This window comes from Rhineura floridana, chromosome 17 (assembly GCF_030035675.1).
Source record: "Rhineura floridana isolate rRhiFlo1 chromosome 17, rRhiFlo1.hap2, whole genome shotgun sequence".
Lineage (NCBI taxonomy): Eukaryota > Metazoa > Chordata > Lepidosauria > Squamata > Rhineuridae > Rhineura > Rhineura floridana.
Window position 1 is genome coordinate 6,118,894 of NC_084496.1, and position 16,921 is coordinate 6,135,814.

General features: G+C 45.0%; 1 protein-coding gene across 3 annotated transcripts in view; it reads right to left on the bottom strand.

Moving 5' to 3' along the window:
- WDR90 (WD repeat domain 90) overlaps window positions 1-16,921 on the bottom strand; it is a 48,454-nt gene that overhangs the window by 27,688 nt on the left and 3,845 nt on the right. For 2 of the 3 annotated variants that reach the window (XM_061599804.1, XM_061599806.1), the window contains exons 2-16: window positions 15,567-15,658; window positions 14,731-14,907; window positions 13,006-13,144; window positions 12,272-12,442; window positions 10,818-10,941; window positions 9,856-9,923; window positions 8,972-9,081; window positions 8,138-8,368; window positions 6,930-6,992; window positions 5,867-5,935; window positions 3,565-3,675; window positions 2,544-2,689; window positions 2,161-2,218; window positions 1,191-1,309; window positions 489-650 (exon numbers count right to left, since the gene is read on the bottom strand). In XM_061599804.1, the coding sequence (XP_061455788.1) occupies window positions 489-650; window positions 1,191-1,309; window positions 2,161-2,218; window positions 2,544-2,689; window positions 3,565-3,675; window positions 5,867-5,935; window positions 6,930-6,992; window positions 8,138-8,368; window positions 8,972-9,081; window positions 9,856-9,923; window positions 10,818-10,941; window positions 12,272-12,442; window positions 13,006-13,144; window positions 14,731-14,907; window positions 15,567-15,658 (1,840 nt within the window). Of the gene's footprint in view, window positions 1-488; window positions 651-1,190; window positions 1,310-2,160; window positions 2,219-2,543; window positions 2,690-3,564; window positions 3,676-5,866; window positions 5,936-6,929; window positions 6,993-8,137; window positions 8,369-8,971; window positions 9,082-9,855; window positions 9,924-10,817; window positions 10,942-12,271; window positions 12,443-13,005; window positions 13,145-13,853; window positions 13,924-14,730; window positions 14,908-15,566; window positions 15,659-16,921 lie in introns of those variants that run through there. The other variant, XM_061599805.1, reaches the window with a different exon arrangement.

The following is a 16,921-nucleotide window of genomic DNA, read 5'->3' on the forward strand; positions in this document are numbered from 1 at the left end:
AGGAAGGACCAGATGCGCTCTGTCTCTCTTCTGGTGTAGATTCTTTCTGATGGCTGAATAAGAGACAGATGGAGCGCTCGCACACCTAGAGAGCTAGCAACCACGCAGCCACTGTCACAGAATTCCACAGAATTCAAATTATAATACAATAAAAAACAATATACAAAATATATCCCTATGAATCAAGATTAAACTTCTTCATTCTCACCTCCCGTTAGCTTCGTTGCTAATCCTCTCCGCTCCTTTCGAGTGCCTCCTCTCTCATCACTTCCTGTCCGTCCCACTCACCTTCTGAGTAGACTGCCAGGTTCTAAGAACGACGCAGCAGCCACTGTGCCCACTGTTCACCACCATTCTTCAGACATGCCATGGGCCACCCAAATGAAGCCCGTGGACCACTAGTGATCCGCGGGCCAGAGTTTGGGAACTCCTGCCCTAAATCATTCATCAAGGGGCAATAAGTTGAAGAAAGTAAAACAGCTTCTTACAGCGTCCGGTCTTCTGGCTCACGCTGGGTGGAGTGACCTGCCTCAAAGGCCAGGTCTGTGAACTCCATAGAACGGCATTCGCCCAAATTTACTGGGCAGGAGCGCAATGCTCCACTCCGGACTCGCCACAGTCTCACGTTGTCTCGGCCACACGACACCATTCTATTACAAGACACATTGGGAGTATGAAACTAGGAAGGGCTTGTTTTTAAGCATCAAAGGGGTACACAATCCTTACAAGAGCAGAAACAAAACAGATTGATCTTAGGCAGGGAACAGAGAAGTTTGATTCCCTTTAGATACCAGCCTTGCATCCCTGCAGTATCTCTGTTCAGATTCTCAGAGGTGCAGTGAGCCTCTTTCCGCTTCTGAGTGATGCTGTTTTTCCCTTATGGAACACTTGAAAGCTGCTGAGGGTCTTGGCAGACCACTTAATGATTTTTCTGCCTGTTGTAGCAATTGAAATGCACTGTGCCAGATGCTGTATGATTTTTAATTGCATTTGTATTTCTTCTTTTCTCTCTCATGTTGCTTTTTATTGCATTGCAATCTGCATTTCACAGAATTCAAATTGTAGTACAATAAACTGCAATTAAAAATCAATGTGCATATTTCATGCAGATATGTCGCAGGCCGCCTGAACGAAGCTCGCTGACCACAGTTTAGGAACTCCTGTAATAAATAATAACCTCTGCTCTTTACCTGGTATCATCAAAAAATGCAATCTTTAAGGCCTGGATATCCACATCCGTGTGTGCTTTGGCAAGCATCACCACCTCTCCCCCGTGGTTCACCTGAATGGTGTTCCACACCACCACCACCTGCAAGGAGAGTAGAGCTGGAGTTGTGTGGTGGATGGGACGCGGGAAGACCCAGGCTCAAATCCCCCCTTTCCGCTAACAGCTCACCGGCTTAACCCAGCCAAAGTCACCACGAGCCAACCCCATTACCAAAGTGCTGACTAGCAAGGAAAATTAGGAAAAACATCCCCTGCCCCTCCCTGCCACAGATCTTGCAATACAGGTCACTGCTAGCCAGTGTAGCAACTTTCCAGGAATTCAGGTAGCATAGACCAGTGACAGGTAACCTCCGGCCTGGGGACCAAATGCAACCCTTCAGGCCTTTCTATCTGGCCTCTGGGCTCTCCCCCCCCAGGTCACACCCCTCCCAGGCCCTGCTTTGCACTCTCTTTGATTTCCCTCCCCCCAGCTGGAATGTGTTTTTGAACTCTGACAATGTTTCTTGCTTGTCTGGAGGGAAGACAGGGAGGAGCGTGAGTGTGTGTAGAAAGTAGCCTATAGCAGAAAGGTAAATTTCACTTCCATTGCTCTGCCTGCTTCTGACTCTGGCTCCGCCCACCACTGCCATGTGGCCCTCAGAAGGGAATGCGGCCCTCGGGCTGAAAACTGTTCCCCGTCCCTGACACAGACTGAATCCTCAGTCACAGTAAGGTCATCTAAAAAGTAATTAAGGCCCCATCCGCACTGTATCTTTAAAGCATTATCATACCACTTTAAACAGTCCTGGCTTCCCCCAATGAATCCTGGGAACTGTGGTTTGTCAAGGGTGCTGAGAGTGCTTAGGAGACCCCCTCACAGAGCTACCATTCCCAAAGTGGTTTTATCAATCACTCCCTTGTCCCAGAAAAAGAAAGAAACACTGATTCACTCACTGTTTTCCCGTGCTTGTCTTTCCCCGTGCCACACAGGACACCCCCACTGTAGGAAAAGCTGCAAGAGAACGAGAGGCCAAAGCTCAGCGGCAGAGAACATGCTCTGCATGCAGAAAGTTCCGGGTTCAATCCCCAACACCTCCACTTAAAAAGCAGCAGGCAGTAGCAAGTGGTGAGGGGTGCCTGTAACCCTGGCCACCTGCTGCCAGTCAGAGTTGACCACGCTATGGGAACTGGTAAAACAGTCTGAATATTTACTACACGCCAGTTTCCTGTCTGTATTGGAAATCCAAGTTTAAAGTGCAGCGCTTGGCAACATCAGATCTGGGTGCTGCTTTTCATTCTCCGCCCTGCTCCCTCTGCGCAAGGTGCCTGGCGCTTACCTGAGGCAAGAGACCGAGCGCATGCCTGTTTTAAACATGCAGAGGCACCTCCCCGTCAGGAAGCCCCAGAGACGCATCACACTCAGCGGCCCGATCTGCACAGAGGCCAGCAAAGTGCTGTTGCCGTTGAACCCCAGTGCCGCCACCTGTAGAAAATGTCGACACTGTAGGAGAGGCTCCCCTGTGGCATTAAGCAGAACTGGATGCCTTTCAGGAGAATAATGTGCCTTTTTCATACGAAGCAACTGCCTGTGTTCCCCTCCCCCCAGCCGGCTCCCACCCCCACTTCAAAAACTAAGGCGCCAATCCAATACGTGTCTACCCAGATGTAAGCTCCACTGGGTTCAATGGGACTTATTCCCAGGTAAGCGTGTATTGGATTGCAGCCTAAACCACCAGCTGCTCCTGTTTCAAACCTCACCTATTTGCCCAACTTGGAGGCGTTTCCTGAAGATCAATAAAATCCCCATTAAGAGGATTTTATTAAATCAGTCACAGAAACTAGCTTCCAGAGAACGGCTGCTGCTGCTACAGCCTCTACCACCTCCTGCCCCTTTGCATTTCCATAGCACTGGAAGAGCTTCACCTTCACTTACAACAGTCCTGTAAGGTAGGCCAGGATTATTATCGCCATGTTGCAGACAGGGAGGTAGTAGAGGTGGTGGCTTGCCTAAGGCTACCTAATGAGTTTATGACAGATTTCCTGACCCTGCTTTAACAACTGTTGGGTGAAGTTTGTTGTAACTCTACAATATTGCTTCTAACTCTACACAAGTCTCAGAATGCATCATTTGAAGTGTTGTGAAATGTTCCATGGTGTATGCCAGGCTTCCCCAACGTGGTGTCTTCCTGATGTTTGGGACTACAACTTCCACCATCCCCGAGCATTGGCCATACTTGCTGGGGCTGATGGGAGTTGTAATCCAAAACACATCTGAACATTGGGGATGCCTGCCATATTTCAGAGTCTCCATTTTATTGACATGCTGAAAAAAAATAAGAGAAAAGGAGCTAATGTTACCTTATCGGTGTGGCCAGCAAAGAACCTCTGCCTGCCTGTGTCTAGTGCGACTGCAATGATCAGAGCATGACAGGGGTAAACCACCACAGATCCATTTGCAGCCCACAGAGCCTGTGTGACAAAGACAAGTGGGGACAGCACACATGAATATCAATGGGGATGGACACACACACGCATGAATGTACACACACACACACAGAGGGAGCTTCTGCTCACAGTCCTTGCACTTCAATGCCAATGTTTTCCCCAAGCATGCTACAAGTATTAAGTGTTCCCCTAACAGGCACATGGAGATGCTTTTTCCTCTAGAGTTGGGGAAGAGGCAGGAGTAAAGCTTGGGAAAGGGAGACAGGGAGGCATAGATCTTATTCAAGTTAGAGCCAGATTCTGCTTTAAAAAAAAAAACGCCATCACCCAAGGAGCTCAAAGTGGCATACATGGCTCTTCCCTCCCACTTTACCCTCACAACAGTCCTGCAATGTAGGCTAGACTGAGACAGAGAGAGAAAGACTGACTGGTTGAAGGTCACCAGAGAGCTTTGCAGCTGAGTTGGGAATTGAACTCCGGTCTCCCTGGCCTAAAGCTCCTAACCACTACAGCATTCTCTCTATATATACTTCAACCCAGGCATGCCACCAGTGCCCCACAGATAGCAAAGTGACCACTCATGCCTTACACCAATCACAAACTCTACTACCTTCCTACAGTGAATTGTTTCTACAGCACTCCTATTTAACAAAGAGCATATGATCTCTACTACACTCCTTTTCACCACAATCCTGTGAGACAGGGACCAATTATTCCCATTTTACCAGGACCATCATCTCCCCCACCCACACTGCATACGGGGACCAAGACAGTAAATTACTTTAAGGTTGCCCCCTGGTGAGTTCATAGCGGGAGAGGATTTGAACCAGCAATACTGGCACCATATTACAACAAGTGGAATCCTGCTTTTGTGGAGTACCAGGAATATCATAGATCAGCAGAACTGATAGAGGAAAAGCAGTGTCGTTTAACAGTGATCATGACTGTGCGGCTCTACTCTGGGTCCACAACTAAAGTGAGGAGAGAAAATGTTAAAAGTCTAAGTGGCAGCCCTTGTAACTGCTTCCTGGGTCTCTCTCCATGACAGGCCAAGAGCTGACTAGGCTGGATAAGGCAAAACAAAAACAAAAAAAATACCCCACAGAACAAATCTGCTCAAGGTGCATGTACTGTATTTTACATGCACTAGAACTTGTGGACATCCAAAGATGCCGATTGGACATTCAGGATGGACAAAAGAAAGAACTTCTTCACACAACACATAGTCAAACTATGGAATTCACTCCCACGAGAGGCAGTGACGGCCACCAACTTGGAAGGCTTTAAAAGAGGATGAGACGGATTCATGGAGGGTAAGGCTGTCAATAGCTACTAGCCAAAATGGATATGCTCTGCCTCCACAGCTGGAGGCGGTATGCTTCTGAATACCAGTTGCTGCAAACCGCAGGAGAGGAGAGTGTTCTTTGCACTCAGGTCCTGCTTGCAGGCTTCCCTTTGGGGCACCTGGTTGGCCACTGTGAGAACAGGATGCTGGACTAAATGGGCCACTGGCCTGATCCAGCAGGCTCTTCTTATGTTAAAAATGTAAATGTACTGCCTTCAAGTCGATTCCGACTTATGGCGACCCAATGAATAGGGTTTTCATGAGGCTGAGAGGCAGTGACTGGCCCAAGGTCACCCAGTACGCTTCATGGCTGTGTGGGGATTTGAACCCTGGCCTCCCAGGTCGTTGTCCAACACCTTAACCACTACACCACACTGGCTCCTTATGTTATTTGTTTTTATAATTACCAGTTCTGCAAGCATAAGGAGCTTTAGCTGCACAGTGAAACTTCCTCACCTTCTCTGTTCTGAAGGATTGTAGGAACCCCTGGAACAGATTTGGGGTTGGGAGAAGATGGGGAAGTTCCATTGCATAGCAAAAACTCTTTGTGCTAGCGGAACTGTTTAGGTGGATACTGCCCCATGTTTTGGTCGCTTTGATTTTACAAAAGTAACTCAAGCTGGAAGACAGAAAGATGGATGCTGGAACTTGGGTCTCTTGGATCTAATACGCTATTTAGCGGACCAGATGATCCCACCCGCTGCCTCTCAAGCAAAAGTGCTTCAGACTGTAGTCATAGATGCCTTTTACTAGCTTACATCCAATACTATAAAACAGAGACATACATTTCAGGCACACCACTACACTTTTTGCTTGGAGCATTGAGTACCAAGGAGGAATACTGAATAAATATGGATATACAGTACTGACCCATTTGGTGTTGCATCCTCCAAACCCGATAACTCTCTTCAGCTTCAGGATTGGATCTGGCAGGAGCTTCTGAGAAGAAGCAGAAAACAATCTATCATCAGATCCAATTGGCATAATGTGTAAAATCCTCTGCTAGGACTATGTACATCACACTGAAGTGAGCCTTCATCTTTTACACTCAGACAAGATATCTTTACATGCTTACAAATTTCTGTAAGGATGCGTTGCCAAGCCAAGATGTGGAATACGGCAAGCCTCCCCTTCACAAATAACCATAGTTCTGTGGCAGAGGCAAGTGTTTTGTATGCAAAAAAGGTCCCAGTTTCAATCCCTGGCTAGGGTAGGGAAAGGATGCTGTCTGAAAGCCTGGAGAGCTGGCTGCCACCTGTGTAGATAATGCTGGGTACGGTGGACCAATAGTCTGACTCAGAAAAGGCAGCTTCCTATTTTCATTATCAGCTTCCTGCACCCATGGCTCATGGCCAAAACCAGAGTGCCAGCAACCACTGCTCGCAGCAGAGACTGGTGTGGGGAAGCAGTGATAGTAGGATGGGAAAGGGGCAGAGACTCGGGGCTCCTCCAGACAGCCTGTTTTTTCAACGTTTGCCCTGATTTGTTTGCACAAAGCTTACAGGGTTGTTAAACTACATCTGGTCTTTATTGCGCATTCATTCTAATTTGTTTACAGGGTGGTCATATGACATCAAACATTCATTCTGATTTGCTTGCAGGATGTTTAGACGTCTTCCCATTAATCATTTGTTCATCCCACCCTTTTCAAAGCCGCTTTCCAAACCGCAAAAGTCAGAACATTTTTAAAGTAGATTGGTTGCGCTACAGTGCTCTAAGCCACTATAAATGCACAAGCCTAGTTCTGGTATGCACTTGAATCCCTACCACAAAATACCAACGGTTTGGAGGCACCCCCAGTTAGAAGTGACTCAGGAAGCCTGATGTGGCTGTGAGCTCTTTCCAGGCAGCAAGGGGAGATGAAAGAGCAAAGAGTGTCAAGGAGCATCCAAGAGCGATACTTTCAGTAGCACGGAGGGGCAGGATCTCTCACCGTGTGATGAACAGAGTTCTTGGTGGAAATCACCTTTGGTCCGGTCACTTCTGCACACATGTTCTGGAGAGGCACAAGATAAATTAAACTGCTGCGTGGGGGGGATAGAATGTTAAGAACTGTTTTGGGTAGAACACACTCCACTTTGCTGCTGGGCTGTGTCAAATTGCACTTGATATATCTATTGCAGAGTTGTTACATAAAGCATCCGAAATAATGTTGCACTAATACTATATTAAGGTCACACACTACTAGTAAGGACACACTTAAGAAAGATGTTTTAACATGTCTATTAGGGGTTTTCTACTGAGCAAGCAAAATACAGTAGTGTTCATATTTAGCATTAGTTTTTTTATTTTATTTTATTTATAAAAATATTTATATACCATTATTCACATGGTATGGGGAGGGGAAAGATTGTCGCTCCTTGTACATGCAATACCCCATGAACCCAGAAACTTCGCACAAAACGTCATGTACACTGATATATATTTGCAGAGGAGCATCACGGGCTGCACCCATCCATCACTGTTGGATGGTCAGCGCATGCAAAATGGCAGCTTCTGCTTACAGGCAGCCATTAATCATGAGAGAAATCAGTGCAAGGGGGAAGGGGGAGAACAGGTGCCACAAGGATGCGTACTGGTGCTTAGCAAAGTCAGTTTTTGTAAGGAAACGAGATATGAAGCAAGCATCAGCTGAGGCTGCATTCACGGAAACGAAGGTAAAAGTTAATTGTGCAATCTTAGGAGGATGAAGTTCAGTTTATCCATGTGGCTCTATTCCAGATGGCTTCTCTAATATATTTCCCCATAAAGCCTTGAAAGATTTAGCTGGCTATAATAATCTCATGGTCACCGAAGAGGCAGCTGCCGTAGAACACTTCTTCATATAGAAGCAGTGGCCATCTTTCCCTGAACAGATAAGAGGGTCTCTGGGAAGCAACAAAGGAGGCTCTATTGCTGCAACTTTATTGAGGACTAGCAAATAACCCTTCCTCATTTGACCATCTTTTCCAATCAAAAGTGAAAACAAGCTATGGATTTATTATCGTAAAATATATAGTAGGACAGCGGAGTAATAATAAAAATAAACTTTAATTTATAGGCCGCCTATCTGGCGATAAGCACGATAAAATACATGGTAAAATATAGAGTATAGACGTGTACAAAGCAGTCATGGCTATGGTGCACAGAGCTGCTGCTTACCTCATCAGAATCTACACTGACAGCATGAACAGTAACATCCCCATTTTTGTGGGCATAAACATGAATGCTACCATCGCCCACTCGAGATTTTGGAAAACAGGAATCCCCTCTGGCCTGTGGCCCTTCTCTCCAGCAGGACTGCTCCACAGTGTGTACTGCCTGTGAAGGCGCAGAGATTGTCCGGTGAACCTTGGGGATGCTCTTTGTAAGAAGGGGAGACTGCCGAGGCATCTGAGAAAACAATTAGGGTTGAAAAGTGCAGAGATCAGAGCCACAGAAACCTGCATACCTCTCCTACTTCCAGTGATGGTCAAATCAAGATCCGCCAGAGGTGACTGCCATCAACCACCCCGGGCTCTACGATCAGCAAGGGAGGCCTTGTTGGAGGTGCCATCTCTGGCTGCTGCCCAGTTGGCATTGACCCATGACAGGGCCTTCTAGGTGGTGGCTCTCCGTTTGCGGAATGCCCTCTCTCAGTGAGGTGCATTCGCCTTCCTCATTGTTGACTTTCAGGAGAAATTTAGACATTCCTATTTACCCAAGTATTTGATGACTGATAGACACTGGCCATAGCAACCTTGAAATTACCTGTGAGGGTATGTGATTGCTTTTAAATGTTTTAGATGGTTCGTTGTTTTAAAAGACTTTTTATTTTAATATTTTGATGTTTGCCACCCTGGGCAACTTGACAGGAAGGGCAGGACACAGATTCAATGAATAAATAGAGCACTGCTTCCTAGAAAGGCAGTTGCAATCCAAGTCCTGCAGTTGCTCAGCTAATTTCAAAATATATACAGCTCTGGGCAAAAGAAATAGGAACCAAGGCATACCCACCTCCCTGGGACTGGTAATCTGTTGGATGAGAGACACTCTGTCCCGAACAGGCTTGCTTAGAGATACTTCCTTTGGAAGCTGGCCAACTGGATTGTCTTCTATGTGAGCAACTGAAAGGACAAGAGAAAGACAAGAGTGGGACAATTCAATAGGTACATCTTGGCTTAGAAATGAGTGCCACTGCATTCAGTGGGGCTTTACTTCCAGGTAAGCATATGTAGGTTACACAAGCTTACCTAGCGAACAGTCCTACTGAACTCAATGGGACTTGCTTCTGAGCAGATGCATATAGGATTGCACTACTAGGCTCTTGAAAACCTCCAGGAGAAACTGTCTCAAATGGGAATTACGATGGACCAATTTTAGGCCTACAGCAAGCCATGTTTTGTTGCAAATGGGATTATGTGCTGCTGCCAGCTCCTCTCTTCTAGAACTGAGGAACAGAGAGCAGACAACTTCTGTTGGAAGTCCCAGAGTTTCCTGCCATTAACCAGTAGAAGGAGCCAAATCCCACTTGGAGGCATCCAACACTCAAGCGAGAATTGTGGTTTCCAGACTGTGCTCTATGGAGCACCTTGTAGTATAGGGTTAGCCAATGTGATGGTCTCCAGATGTTACTGTACTACAGCTCCCATCATTCCTGACTGTTGGCCATGGTGGGTGGGGCTGATGGGAGTTAGAGTCCAACAGCATCTGGGAGGTTCCACATTGGCTACTGTTCTAGTATATGTCCTGCTCACACCCACTTTCCATTGTGGTACAATTTGGTCTGAGCTTAATGTGGTATGTAGCTTATTCTATGTCGGACAGATTCTGTCCTGGGATGCAGAATTTGGATGAAGGGGTTCCAGTCCCCCTCTAGCCTCCAGTATTCTTTTGCTTACCTGCAGCAGGATTCAAAGTGCCTTTCTGAATAGAGTCAAATGGCATCTTGGATCCATCAGAAGGAAACCTGAGCAAGATCAGAGAAAGGGTGGCTGGTAATAGCATGGAATGTACAACAGATACAGTTTTGCTTTACTGGCTGAAAGGTGAATGGTGGACAACCAGACAAACGCATGGAGTTACACCGACAATGGCCATTTGAATCTGATCAGATAAGGCAAATTCTGCAGGTTGCAATAAACAACCTGGACAAGCCACCAAAGAGAGAAACCACATCTCAAGATACTGTTGAATAATGGTTAGTAGCCAAAGGCATTATTCACGAGCTTTCTGTACTTACACAGATATCTGGAAAATATCCACTTCAATAATTCAAATGCAGCGACAAGAATTATGATAGTGTGGCACAGCAGCTGAAAGAGCAGCACCAGGTGTTTGAAAGCACTTTTGCAAACACAGGAAGCTGCCTTAGACCCACTGGTCCATCTAGGTCGGTATCGTCTATGCTGACTAGCAGCACCTCTCCAGGTTTATGGACAGAGTTTCTCCCAACCGTAACTGAAGATGCCATTGGCAATTGAACCTGGGACCTACTGTATGCAAAGCAGATGTTCTGCCACTAAGCTATGGCCTTTCCCCGAAAACTAGTTTAAAGAGCAGCATGGGGATGTTTGCAAAAGGGCTTTAAAACAGCCCCGTGCTGCACTTTGAAGTTCCAACAGTTGGGGCTTCAAAGCACAGCACACCTGACATCATGACATCAAGTGATTGACAGGTAGGTGGCCTCACTCACCTGTCAGATTTGGCCCTCCAGGGTGGAGAGATAAATATCTAGCCTCCCAGACATAAAAGCTTCTCCATCCCTGCTTTACAGAAGAAATTCACCAACAAGAAAGGGAAGCAAAGGAAGACAGCTGGAATCCCATGCAGAAACACAGAAATGAAATTTCACAAAACATACCTAACATAATCATAGAGGTCATGCCAATTTTCACCTTTCGGCACAGGGAATGCCATTTCTCGTGGCATGGGAGAGACGCCCTGCACCACTAATTTAGACTGCTGAGCCTCGGAGAATGTCACACCTAGAAGCAGAGAAAGGATGAAGGAGGCAGAAGCACTACTGTGAGAAAACTGCCTAGCAGAATTCCAGCCACTGGTACAAGTTTCCATATATCAACCTCTAGTCCGTCAGCACACCCATACTAAATGGCAGTCTGGGGTCTGCTTGTGCTATAAGCCTCAACAGCTGGAATTCATGATTTTGAATTAACAAGTGGGATCCTGAAACGGACTACTGCAGTGCAGAGTGCTTCTGTTCAGAATTTCAGCAATTGAATTGCACTTCCTGCCAGGGCTGTGGAGTTGGTACGCCCAGACCTTCGACTCCAACTCCTCTATTTTTCTACTGTCCGACTCCGACTCCTTCATAAATGGCAATCCCTGGGGCTGATGGGAGTTGTAGTTTAAAAAAGTAACATTTCCAAGCTCTGGATTCACGTGGTGGTGATGAAATGCCTTGTGCTACCATTTTACTACAGCAAATTTGTTATTACTAGTTAATATACATTTGCCATTTATGAAGGAGTTGGAGTTGGAGTCGGAATCGGTACATTTCTACCGACTCTGACTCCACCCAAAATCACTCCCGACTCCGACTCCACAGCCCTGCTTCCTGCACACCTCCCCCCCCCCACTTCCCAGTTTTCCTCCCCACTTCTTCCAATCAGTATTCCAAGTCCACTGAGGACAGTCAGTCTTCACTGGCCTATTTTCAGTGCAGGGGAGTATTTTTTTTCATTTTTGGGGGGTGGGGTGGGAAATTACATGCTTGTGCCCAGTCCCAGCTACATCAAATTTTTTTATTTATCCATTGAAGTCTATGGGCAACTCTCATGTCCATCTCTCATGACATTTTAAAATTGCACAGTGTAAATGATGTATCTAGATATTGGAATAGTTCATTCTACCCTTTTAATAACTGTATGCATTTTCCTCCCTGTCCAGCCACCCTATTCCATCCCTCCATTCACCCAGCTGTGTGCTTTGTCCCTCCCAGTCAGTCAACATTCTGTGCCATTTTGTTCTTACAGAGCCATACTGGGGGCACTATTTAGGGTTCCCCTCCTACAGATTCTTTGAACATGTATGTGCAAAGCCCAGGAAGATTTCAGTTGGAAAAAGAAGGGATGATATACACATTTTAATGCCGTGCTGCATGAGAGCAAAGGGAGATCCCTGGCTCTCTAACAATGCTTTCTAAAAATGTAAAGCAGCACAGAAATTAGCTAAATAAATAAATAAGAGGACTAGTTATAAAAACTGCTTTAACCAAGAGAGTTTTGGCAGCCATGTTTAATTTGAAACAACCATAAAGTCAGCGATCCTTTACACAAGCTTTTCTCTAACACTCACCTGGATCAAAGAGCAAGTCACTAGTGAAGAGGTTTTTCACCAGCAGGTTGGAACAAAGCTTGACACTCTTGAGATGGCTGTAGCTTCTGTTCAAGTACAGGGAGAGAATGTAGCGGAGGTCAAGCATCAAGCACATCCACCGTACATTGCTGGGAGCCAGGCCCACCAGGTCTGAGGTCAGAAAGACACCAAGCGCACACCTGAATCTCTATAGACATTCAACACGCAAAATCCCAATCCCAAATCTTACATACAGAATGGGCATCATGTGTTAGCCCACCTCTAATTTTCAAATGATTTGTGGTGAAGTGGCTGAGGGTGTTACTTGGGACCAAGGTTAAGTCCCCATTTCAAATCCCACTGCAACCACAAACTCACTGGAGAACCAAGAATTCCTTAGTGTTTGTTTTCCATCTAAGGTATAAAAATAATCACGGTCTACTTTTAAAAATCATTAGGATTACCATGATGATGTATAGGAAATACTGGAAACAGTCAAAAGTGCTATTTTAAATGCCAAAGTGGTATTACAGAGTATTATCGCTGTTTCTCCATCCATAGCCATGTTCTCCTCGCATTGCAAGATCAACTCACCACCCAATCAAAAACCTAGTTTCCCAAGGACCGTTAAGCCACCGGAGTCCTGGGGACCAATTCAGAAGGCATTTGGAGCTACCTAAGCTTGCTGAGCAAACAACCTCAGAAATATTTAGTTGATCTTCTTTGTATTCTACCTCGCTTGGAAGCCTTGGCTGTATTTTCATAGACTGATCCTCTGGCTGCCCCACAAATAAACGGAAACTGCAGCCACGTGGCAGTTGACTTGAACTCCTTAAAGAGATTGGAAAAGGAGATGCGAACCACCTGGCTGTCCTGGAAATAAAGGCATGCACACTATTCACATGGAGCAGATATATCAGTACGAGGATGGCACATAGTCAGTGCTTAAGAAACAATAAATAAATAAACAAATATCTGCATAAAGCTAAATACTGTGACCTGTACAGAGCAGGAGTCAGCAGAAGGTAAATGGGGATCTACCGATAGATCTTTAGGTGTCGTATATCAGCAAGGGATTCTGACTAGCAACTGGTAACACCGCCAACAGACAAAAAAGGCTCCTCCACCACAAATTAGGCCACTGAATCTAAGAAAACTTTTTTGGGGGAGGGTTTGTGGGTGACAAGCACTACAAGCTCAGTTCTGGTACTAAAAAACAAATTCCTGGCTAATCATGTGTTTATTTTACAGAATTTGTATACCACTTACTTGTAAATAAATGCTCTAAGTGATTTACAAAGAAAGCAACATAGGTACCTTGTTCCTTGTTTACAGGTGCATGCTGGCCCCAAAGCCACTATTTTTCACTGGGCCCATTTGGTGGATCTTGGGGTTCAAGCAAAAAACAAACTAGACCCTGTAACCCTGAAGTCTGCCCACCTCTGGTATAGATTATGAAACACAAACAAGTGTTCCTTTCCCCCCTTATTTTGCATAATCTATTCTGCATTGTTTGCATAATTTATTCTGCTTCTCCTAATCATACAATCGTTATATATGTTAACACATGAAGCTGACTTACAGAGATTCAGGCCATTTAGCTCAGTACTGTCTACCCTGACTGGCAGCAGTTTCTCCAGGGTTTCAGGAAAAATTGAGATTTTCCCTGCCTGCTACCCAAGATCCTTTTTAACTGTCCCATTCAAGCTCCAGCACATGGAACAAGGAAGCAGGGCCAGTTTATTATCTGAGCTGAAACCTGGGAGGAGTCATTCCGTCAGGCTGCAGGAGAGAGAGAGACATCAGAAGAAGAGCTATTCCATTGGCTCTTCTCCATTTGGCTCCACCTTCCCTCAACTGTTTCCATTCCAACTCACTGTTATAAGAACTACTATTTCGTTTGCTTCCCTCCCCCCCTTCCCTTCTCATGGTTTTTTTTCCCTTTCCTGTTGTGTCTTTTATATTGTGAGCCTGCAGGCAAGGACTGCCTTTTTTTTCTGATGGTATGTAAACTGTTCTGAAAACCTTTTGTCTGAAAAGTGGGATAAAAAATGTTTTAAATATATAAAACTGGAAGTGCCAGGGAGTTCGCTTGAGAACATCTGCATGCAACGTACGTGCTCTATAAGCGAGCCACTGGGGGTTGGGGGAGCTGTTTCCCATTCCTAACCAGTGAAAAACTTATTCACCTCTTTGGTTTTGAGATTTCACCAGACCTATCTTTACAGCCACAAGGGCTAGAAACTTGCATTTTATAAAAATGAACGCTGCAACACTCAGGAAGCCAAATTCTGCATCTGGCATCATCTGCACTGGTAACTGGATCCTATCAGGCCTCCTGAAAGCAATGGTCTAGCACTGTTACAGATCTGCACTTCCTCAAAGCACCTCGCATTGTGCTTTTGCTCATGTTATTACACGACTGGCCACCAATAATCAGGAGAGAAACTCTCACCTACCTCTGTGGCAACGTCCAAGTGCACCACAAAATATTTGGTTGGTGTAGGCTTGAAGAGGATGTAGAGGTAGCGACCAGTAAGTCCCAATGACTGTGTACTGGTCTTAGGGAGCTGGAGGTAATTACCGGCAGGAACCGCACCACTGATGCGGTACACAGTCCCTTTCAGAGTCTTGTCCTGAACAGAGAAGGTAAAAGAGATGGAAAGCCCGGCCTTCCCAAAGGAAAATCAAAATGCAAGTCATGCAGGAAGCTGGAGTACAAGGCAGAGATGCCCAAGGATACTGACTCCAACATGTGGCATAATGGCAATCAACACAACTTTAAAGCATCTAGTGTCCTGTTTCGCTGCCCCTGACGTGATCCCAAAGTGGAAGGTGACAGGAAACAAGGCTCGAGCTCAACTTCCGGAAAGCCCTTGGTTTGAACCTCCAATAGCTGGTGACGCTTATGAAAATGGGCAGGGCTTTAATGGGAAGGCATATGATAAAGCAATGTTACTAAAACTAAACAGGCCTGGGTCTGGCACAGACTTTGCCAGTCTGGGCCCCTCCACATGTTTTGGCCTGCAAGTTTCATCAGCCAGGTTGGCAAAGGCTGACTGTGCCTGGATAGGAAACCTCTTACAAATCCTTACTGGAGTTTCATAAGGATAAATTCCTCCCTCTTTCGAACTCTCCTATTTCTGGAAGACAGAGCTCATATGCAGCAGTAGTGGTGATGGTGCCACGCTTGGTCACCTCCATGCTATTTCCATTCACCAGAGGTGACCAGCCGAGTGCTAATCTCAAAGCTACATTTAAGTACCCAAGAAAGATCAGGAACTTTTCACACTACCATAAAGGTTGTCACATCGCCCTCCTTGGTGGATCTTTTCCATTCCTCAACTTTGAAGTGCTTGAAGATATTTAGGTACGGATGTTGCCACACTGTAGAGAAAACAGGTCAGTTAAGCCACAGAGAAGGTAATTCCTGCTGTTTAAACTACTTGCCCTTACATGTGAGGTGGGATTATCTCCCAAAACAGGAATTAGCTTCCTGAACAACAGGACAGATATAATAGTTACATATTTTTGCAAACATTATTTCATTCTCTCTATTTTCCGACTGAATAAACTGTCAGAGATAACTAACAGAAATGCTATCTCACTTTCCTGTATCAAAAGTTGAAGGGAAAAAAAGATATAAAAGCACAGCCAGAGTATATGAGAGAAGGACTGCCAACTAACTAATGATCTTACTTTTAGTGACTACCTTTTTGTGTTCACTCTTGTGTTGGGTGGGGATGGATTTTTTGTTTTATATGACTTTTTTGGATCAATACTTTTAGTATATTCTGCTGTTTTAATGAACACTTTTGTCTAACTTTTACTTTTTCTATTACATCCTGTAATATTAAATCCTGTGCATTTAATTTCTGTATATCAGGCAGATGTCTAACAAGTGAAGATCCCCATCTCTACCAAAAAACTTCACTGGTTGGATTTCTACCTATCATGTGGATGTAAAATGCATGTAACAAAACAGATGTAAACTGTTTTTCCTAGCAGCGGTCCTGTGCATTCAACTGCATGTCAGGCAAAAATCCAAGACGTGATTTTTTTTTCATTCAGTGAAGGAAGGCTACATTTAGCAGATTGCTTGTCTGTCATTCAGATGTTTAATGCACAAAAGTTCAGCCCAACTAGGAAAACAATCATGTATTTCACACAATAATGCATGACAATCCAACAAGTGGGTTTGTGCGGGGGGGGCAAGAAGGGCAAGGGAACAGAGAAACAAAACCTGTTGGGGTTTCTGCCAATAATACTATAAAATATATTTCCCCTAGCAGATCTGCTCTGCATTTTAACACCAGCATGACAGGCAGAAATCTAACAGGTGATTTTTTTCCATTAATTTTTATTCAAATTTTCAAAGACAAAAAACAAAACAAAACAATCAAACAACCAAACAACAAAATAAAATGTTGACTTCCGATTTGTCGCAGATCAATTATAAGTCTACAATATATAACAATCCTATCTCTAAAATTATATTATAGAATCACTTTCCTCCAGTAGTTATCTTAATTAATCATCAAATCTCATAAACATTATTTTATTCTTTCTACAAATTATTTCTTTCCATCCCTACTTACACCATACTGGCCTCGCTGCCACCTCTCCCTTCCTCCTCTACTTCCTAGTAAG